This window comes from Motacilla alba, unplaced genomic scaffold (assembly GCF_015832195.1).
Source record: "Motacilla alba alba isolate MOTALB_02 unplaced genomic scaffold, Motacilla_alba_V1.0_pri HiC_scaffold_28, whole genome shotgun sequence".
NCBI lineage: Eukaryota > Metazoa > Chordata > Aves > Passeriformes > Motacillidae > Motacilla > Motacilla alba.
Window position 1 is genome coordinate 3,468,003 of NW_024037374.1, and position 7,913 is coordinate 3,475,915.

Here is a 7,913-nt window from a genome sequence, read left to right on the forward strand (position 1 = left end):
CAGCCCAGCCGTGCCCAGGGCTGAGCCCAGCAGAGCCCTGGCAGAGCCCAGAGCAGCCTCAGCACCCGCAGAGCCCGGCTGCAAGGAGAGAAACCAGAAACCGCCCGTCAGCTGAAGGCTCCTGTCCCCTTGTCCCAACGCCCGCGGTGCCCAGGCCATGCTGGCTGTGCCCAGAGCTGTGCCCAGAGCTGCCCAGCACTGCTGCCTCTGGGAGCAGAGCAGGAGGGCAGGACATGTGCCCAGACTGCAGCCAGCCATGGCACATCCAACCCTCAGCAGCTGCCCAGAGCCAAAAAGCAGCTGGGCAGCCAAATGAAGAATTTGTTGCATCTGCCCCATGCAGCAAAGGGGGAACCTTTGGTGCCTGGCCAGGCCGTGCCATGCCCAGACCTGGGAGCATCCCCCTGGCTCTGTGGACTCACCTGCAAATTGGGCATGGAGCATGTTTTTGAAGAAGGTGCCAGAATCCAAGTCCATCCTCTTCAGCTGGCCAGGCCGACGAAGAAATTGTCATCCTTGAGGTTGTTCTTGGTGTCTCCAGCAGCAGCCCCACCTGGTACAGCTTCTCCAGGGGCTCCTTCTCCTTCCCTGGGGCCAGACCGGGCTCTCAGGGCTCTGTCCAGGGCCCCAGCTGTCAGTGAACCAGACAAGCAAAACCAGGGCGGATGGTGGCCACCAGTGCTTGCCACACCAGGTCTCCAGCTCAGCTCCAGCCCAAGAGCTGCGTGTTCCCTTCTGCTGACCCCTGCTCAGAGCCACAGGCAGGACAAAACCAGTCTGGTTTGCTTTGCCACTGATTGCCAAGAGATGTGTGGAGCTGGTACCTGCCTGGTCCCTGGATCCAACTGTGCACGTGGATCTCTCCCATCTTCTAGGGCAGAGGAACACCCTGCACCCAAGGATGGCAGAAAAGCTCTTCCAAGGATGGCCTGTCCGAGGGCTGCATGGACAAACACCTCTTAATGACATCCTGGCACTCTGGGGAGAGAAACCAGAAATCACCAGTCAGTTGGAGAAGCTGCCCCCCCGTTCCCGTGCCCAGGCCACGCTGGGTGTGCCCAGAGCTGGGCCTAAACTTCCCCATGGATTCTCTGTTTGGAGGAGAGCAGGAGAGCAGGACATGTGCCACCTCCTCAGCAGCTGCCAGAGCAGGATGCCCATGAGCCCGCTGCTGTCTCCCAGCACTGGTATTCCCCCCATGCCCAGAGATGAGGATCCACCTTGAGAGAGCCGTGGTGAGAACAAGATGCGCCCCCAGATGATCTCCTGGCCCCTCCTGAACGGGTGCTTGCCCATGACCAGCTGGTACAGCAGGAGGCCCAGGGACCAGATCGTCGCTGCCTCGCCATGGTAGTGTTGGTGGTGGATCCACTCGGGTGGGCTGTAGGACAGGGTTCCTGTGGAACACAGATGGAGCTCAGCAGGTGCATGCTGCTGCTCCCAGAGCAGCACCCCTGGGCATGTGGGGGCTGCCCCAGTGGCACATGGGGTGACTGCTGCCCTCTCGCCAGCACCTGGGACTTGTGTACAAACTCGGGGCTGGAACAGAAGCCACTGGGGCTGGAAGAGGGCAGCAGAAGCCCTGGGAAGGCCCAACCATGACACACAAAAGAAAAACTCACCCTGTGGTGGAGAAAACCCACTCTCCTCCCTGCCTGCATGGCCCCCAAAAATGTTAATAAGTCAAGGCAAACAAGGGGAGAAGAGCAGTCCAAGCTCTTCCTTGCCTGCACACCAAACTCTCCGGGGCACGGGGTCAGACCCCCCTCTCTGCTACCCCCATGGGGGTTTTTGTCAGGCTGGCTGCCCCAGCTCCAGCCCCAGCCCAGGGCACAGTGGGTGCTGAAGGCTGTCGGCAGGGCTGGGAGCTGGCCCCCCTCACACCCCCACCCAAATCAGCTTGGCTCCAGCATCAATCCCATCCCGGCTGCAACAGGGGAAGCCCCAGTGCTACAGCCAGGCTGGGCCATGAGATGCCCAGGAGCATCCCCTGTGAGGGCTCACCTGCAAACTGGGTGTAGGCTGTGTCTTGGAGGAAGGCGCCACAGCCAAAGTCGATCAGTTTCAGCTGCCCCGTGGCCAGGTCGAGCAGGATGTTCTCGGGCTTGATGTCCCTGTGCAGGACCCCGCGGCTGGTGCAGTGCCGCACGGCCTCCAGCACCTGGCGGAACAGCCCCCGCGCCTCCTCCTCCGGCAGGAACCTCCGCTCCGCCAGGACACCCGAGAGCTCCCGGCACCGCTCCGGACGCTCCAGCACCAGCAAGAAGCTGTCGGGGAGCTCAAGCCACTCCAGCAGCTGAATGACACCAGCACAGCCTTGCGACACCTTGGCCAGCAGCACGATCTCCAGGGGCGCGCTGCTGCCGTCGGGCTGCGGGAGGAGCGCGATGCCGTCAGTGGGGCTCAGGCCGTGCCGGGGCTCTGGGAGCCCTCAGCCAGCCCGGGATGCTCCGCATGCCCCGCTCAGCCCACGCCCGCTCTCCCCGCAGGGCTCCCGGCGGCTCCCGCCCTGCCGGGCCCCGGCTCCTCGCCGCCCGGCACGGCCCGGCTTCTGCCGCTGGCCCCGCTCACTCACCAGCTCGCCCCAGTGCCGGATGCGATCCCGCGGCACGCGTTTGATGGCCACCTGCGAGCAAGGGAGAGCAGCGGGCTCAGCTCGCCGCCCGCCCCGCCGCGCCCCGACCTTCTTCTTCCCCTCCTTGTCCTCCTCCTCCTCCCGCTACTCCTCCTCCTCCTCCTCCTCCGCCCGCCGCCGGCCCCGCCGCTCACCGGGGCGCCGTCCGAGAGCCGCGTCCCCGAGCAGACGCTGCCGAATCCGCCGCGCCCCAGCAGCGAACCCACTCGGTAGCGCTCCTGCAGGGCCTCCTGCGCCTTCCCTGCGGGCCACACGCGGCTGTCAGCGCTCGGCCCGGGGCCAGCAGCGGCCCCCGAGCGCCCCCCGAGCGCCCCGGGCCGGGCAGCCCCACCCGCCCCGGGCCCCGGCGGCTCGGGGCCGGCGGCCGCGCTGCCGAGCGGCGGAGCTCGGGCCGGGGAAGCCGCAGCGGAGGCGGCGGGAGCGGCCGCGCCGCCTGTGTCCTCCGCGGGCCCCGGGAGGAGCCGGCGCTGGGACCGGGACTGGACTCCACGTCGGGGTCGGGGCCGGGGCCGGGGCCGGGGCCGGGGCCGGGGCCGGGGCCGGGGCCGGGGCCGGGGCCGGGGCCGGGGCCGGGGCCGGGGCCGGGCTCGGGCCAGGCGGAGCCAAAGGGCGGCGATGCCGCCCCAGCCCCAGGCACTGATGCCCGCCCAGCAGCGCCACCGCCAACACGGCCAGAGCCGGGCGGAGGCGAGACCGCGGCGGGACGCCCGGGGCCGGGGAGGGGGCAGCCCCAACCGGGGCCGGGGGCGGGCCGGGGGCATGGCCCGGCCCAGCACGGGGAGAGGGAGGCCGGGGAAGGGGGGGGATGGGACCAAAAGGGACACCGAGAGAGGGTGCGGGACACCGGGAGAGGGAGAGAAGGAACAAGGGAAAGGACGCAGAGGGTCTCTGGAATCGCTGCTCTTCTCCTGCTCTTCTGCTGCTGCCGCCGCTGCTGCCGCTGCTGCTGCCGAAGCGCCGGGAGCGTTTGTCCGCGTGTCCGTTCCCCCCGTGTCCGTTTGTCCGCGTGTCCGTTTGTCCGCGTGTCCGTTCCCCGTTCCGCCCCGCGCGCCCCGGGGCAGCACGGGCCGCTCCGCTCCGGGGCCCAACCGGACTCACGGAGCATCTCTTCCTCCCGCACCCGCGCCAAAGCCACCGGCTCGTTCAGCTGCCTCTTCCCCAGATCGGAACTCTTCTTTCCCGGAGTCTCGCAGCTTGCCCCTCGTGCTCGCTCGCCCCGGGCCCCATCCCGCCCGCTCGCCCCGCGCTGCGCTCTCTTCCTCACAAGCAAAGAAAGCGCTGCCCGGACTTTCCCCTGGAGCGGAGCAAAGTGCTGAACGAGGAGCCTGCCAGCGCCAGGCAGAGGCAGCCCCGGGGGAGGGCAGGGCAGGACATGAGCAGGGAGAAATGCAGCCCCTGCGGGGCAGCGTTGCTCCCCCGGCCGCGGGGCCGCGCCCGGCGCGGTGCCCTCGTCCCCAGGGCTGGTCCTGCTTTCTTGTCCAGTTCCAGGTGAAAGTCGGAGACTGCCAATAGGAGGATTAAAATAAAGCATTGGAACTGCTATTGTTGCTGAGTTTGGATGGCAGTCCAATACAGCAGCTCAGCTCTCAGCTGTCTGCCTGCTCCCTGCCGGCACTTTCAGCCTGGAGCAAAGGCCCTCTCTGCAAAGAAACTGCTGGCTGCTTCATTTCTCCTGCTGCTCATTGACACAGCTAGAAAAACCAACCAGTTTGGATCCAGGTGAACTTTGCCATGTGAAGCCAAGACACGGAGTCTTGAGCCCTGCACAATGTCCCAGGAATCACCTGTGTTGCTGCTGTGGATTGTCACTGCTGAGGGGGAAATACTGGGGGAGCACATGCTCTGTCTCTAGAACCCATGGCTGACCAAAGCACCGTGCTCTAAAATCTTGCATTTGCAGGTTTCTGGTGTCTCCAGCATTGCTTTCAAAGCAAAACAGGGAGAAGGCAAACTGAGCGTAGCTAAAGGTACTGTTATAAATAAGAAGCTTGACTAGGCCAATATTCAAGCAGCAATCAATTTATTAATTAATATGGTAAAGTATGAGCAAAACAGCGCTGGGTACAGTGGGGGAAGTTTTCCCTCCAGCTGCACACCGATGGTTGAGGCTCACAGGGATTTATAGGGGTATACACACATGCTTTCTCAGCAGTTGCTATTCCAAATTTTTACATCACAATTCTATACACTATTGTGAGTTAGTTTTCTCAGGATGTACCCCAGAAAGGAGTATCCCCAGATGGTGGGGTCCAACTTCCGAAAAAAGAAAGAGGTCTCCCAGCTGGTGCGGTCCAGACTCCAGATGTGGGCCCACCTATTTATTGCAAAGACTATAAATCTCATAGCAGTGATGTCCAGCTTCCCTTGGTCGAAGCTATCAATCCTTGGGTTGATGTTCATCTTCCTTTCTCAAGCTGCTTTTTACTGTTTTGCTAAGGTGTTGAGATAAGCACGTTTCCTTTACATATATTCTAAAGCTATCGTTTCAAAGCTCCTTACTACAAGCAATATTCTAAAATTATACTTCCAAAGGTTATTATTGCAAAGCTGTTCAATTTCTAGCTATGTGCAGAAAGTTCCTGTCCAGCAGCAACATCCTTAAAGCTTTAATGCAGATGCTATAAAGGTTAATTGCAAACAAAGGATAGGTTCAAAGGCCTTCTTCCATGCTTTACTCCCTCGGTTATTTATTAGAATTTTTCTTTTAACTGTCCCATGATCAGTTTCCACACATATCACGATCACAAGTACACACGCTGCCTGTATGTACCTGACACGAAACACAGCTTTGTATCTTACATTAAGAGCCAGTCAGGTTCTGGGTGAATGATTTTGGTTATAAATATTGGGAGATTGTAATAAAGTCAGCTTTTATGCCTTCTGAAAATGCATGGAGCGTGTCACTCGTTTATCCCTTCCTTACTCAAGGGTGACATGAATCCGTTCTTGAATTCCCAGTTAGTGCTGTGCGGAGCAGAGGACACAGGAATCGCCCGTTTGGCTCATTCTTGGGTTTGCTGCTCCTGCCTAAAGTCATCATCAGGAGTATATGCCGATGTAAAAGTTATAGCTGAACACCAGGGACTTTTTCTGTGGTGTTTAAAACTCAACCCTTGTGTGACTGTTCAGAGGCTCTGAAATACAGGGTGAAATGACAGCTTTGGTATTTAAGAATCCTGGAAATTCTGATATGGGATTTTTCTAATCAAGGATTTGAATGCTAATGCAGAAATTTCAATAAGTTAAAACTTTCATTGGCAACCCCTTTTAAAGGGCATCAGCAAATTAACAGGGGACAGGGTACGACACTGGGGACAGTACTTGGCCCTTAATGGCTTCAGATCTGGGAGAGAAATGTTTTGCCCGGCTTCACGCAGGAGTTCCAGTTTTCCCAGGGCTTTGATCCACTGGCTACTTCAGGTAACTTTCACTAAATGCAAAAGGATGCAACAGCAGAACCTGTGGCGAATGTGCCCTAGGGATAGGGAGAAAACCTTGAAAATGATCAGCAGGCTCTGGAAAACTTAAAAAAAATCCAAAATAGATGCAGCCCTGTGACTTTTCAGGCACGACTCTTTGGGTCTGGAGGAAATATTTGCCTTAGATCAGCTGGGACACAGACAGACAGGCAGCAACTGGAGCGTTGAACATCACAGACTGGGCCAGTGTTTTTCCCAGAAGAACCAACAGAAGATCCCATTGAAACATGACAGTGTCTCTGAACAAGCGAATCGTCCAGGGAAACTCAGCAGCTGATGGTGTTGTGGTGCTGCTGCCAATCCCTTCCATGAAAGAATCATTTCAGGACTGACTAACAGCTTCTGCCTTCTCACAGACACCAAGTGTTGCCAGCAGCTGTTCCAGGTGCTCCTGCCGACAGCCCCTGCAGGAAGGAGCCCAGCCCCCAGTGCATGTGGGCTTTGGCTCCCTGTGGCACAGAAGCCCCCCAGGGGCACAGGTCTCTGGGGCAGGAGACAGGCACCGGCGCTGCCAGGGCTGGGGGTGGCAGCTCTGCTTGGGCAGGGACTCTGCCACACCTGCTGATGCCAGCGCTGCCCGGGCCCCAGGGCTCAGAGCAGCATTCCTGCCCTGGCCCACACGTTCCTTGTGCCTGTCACACCCGCGCGTTTAGGATGGCAGCAGCCGGGACGTGTCCCAAGGAGGCCGTGCCAGCTTCCGTGGAAGGCCTGGGGGCTCCTTCTGCTGCCCTGAGCCCACAGAGCAGGGCAGCGTTTGCTGATGGTCTGAGCCATTCCCAAAGATCCTGTGGGGCTGTCTTAGACACTTGGGGCCAGGGATTCCTTCCAACCGGGGCCTCTTTGGGTGGGCTGGGGCCGGCCCAGGGCAGAAGGCAGTGTGTGCAAGGGCCCTTGGTGACACGGTGCAGCACGGTCACCATGGCATGGAATGGAACCGGGTGTCCAAGGGCCCTTTGTGACACGTGGTGACATAGGAGCTGGCCACCATGCACGGAACATGCAACGGGACAGAACGGGGCAGAGCGGTGCCGTGAGGAGCCCTCGCACAGCGCGCTCGTTCACGTCTGACCCACAGCTTTTCTGCAGTGTTGTTCCTGCAGCTGACCTCGAGGCCAGAGCACAGGACTCGGTGACCCGTGGCCTTCTGAGGCTTCAATTCTGCAGCTGCCCTCAAGGGCAGAGCGTGGCACTTGGTGCCCCGGAGCTTTTCCAAGGCATCTCTCCTGCAAGTAGCTCCAGTCACTGACATGGAGCAGAGAGCCCCGAGAGTGCCCAAGCTGGCCTGGGTGGAGGAGGAGGAAGGTGGCCCTGGAGCTGCCCCAGCACAGAGGACTGAAGAGGTGGTGCTGGTCCATCCACCGCAGGAGGGTGAGTGGCAGAGCTGGGCCACAGGGCTGGAGCCTGCAGCCAGCTTGGCCCCATCCCATCCCCTGGGGACATGCCCATGGACAGGACGGAAGAGGGGCCAGGCAGACACTCCACAGTGCCTGTGCTCCTTCCCCCTGGGCATCCCGGAGCTGTCCCTGCCTGGGGAGCGCAGGGCTGGGCTGTGTTCTCCGGCCTCTCCTGCAGCCCCTCAGCTCGGGCTGCGCTCGCTCTTTGCCAGATGCAGCCGTAGAGCACACACAAGAGCAGGAATCCAGCCGTGGCCGCTTCCATAGAACAGCGCAGGTACTGCAGCCATCCCTACCTGGGCTGGGCCTGCTGCCCCTGCTCAGCTGAGCACCACGTGTGGAGCACTCCGTGGAACATCCCTGGCTTCTTGCCCTTCTCCCACAGCTCGTTTGCAGCTTCATCAA

General features: G+C 60.5%; 1 protein-coding gene across 1 annotated transcript; it reads right to left on the bottom strand.

The window, feature by feature from the left end:
- Window positions 1-844: 844 nt before the first annotated feature.
- Window positions 845-7,034, bottom strand: LOC119696267 (serine/threonine-protein kinase pim-1-like). Its single transcript, XM_038125992.1, has 6 exons — window positions 6,945-7,034; window positions 2,770-3,102; window positions 2,576-2,626; window positions 2,005-2,371; window positions 1,221-1,397; window positions 845-978 (listed from the first exon to the last, which is right to left on the bottom strand). The coding sequence occupies exons 1-6, from the start codon at window positions 7,032-7,034 to the stop codon at window positions 872-874; spliced, it is 1,125 nt and encodes a 374-aa protein (XP_037981920.1). The 3' UTR covers window positions 845-871.
- Window positions 7,035-7,913: the final 879 nt, after the last annotated feature.

Excerpts from the sequence above, each read along its gene's own strand:
- LOC119696267 (XM_038125992.1), bottom strand. The coding sequence starts at position 7,034 with ATGGTGACCGTGCTGCACCGTGTCACCAAGGGCCCTTGCACACACTGC. Across the intron at positions 2,372-2,575 it reads TCCGGCACTGGGGCGAGCTG|CCCGACGGCAGCAGCGCGCC; the intron begins GTGAGTGAGCGG and ends CTCCTCCCGCAG. Across the intron at positions 1,398-2,004 it reads AGCCTACACCCAGTTTGCAG|GAACCCTGTCCTACAGCCCA; the intron begins GTGAGCCCTCAC and ends TGTGTTCCACAG.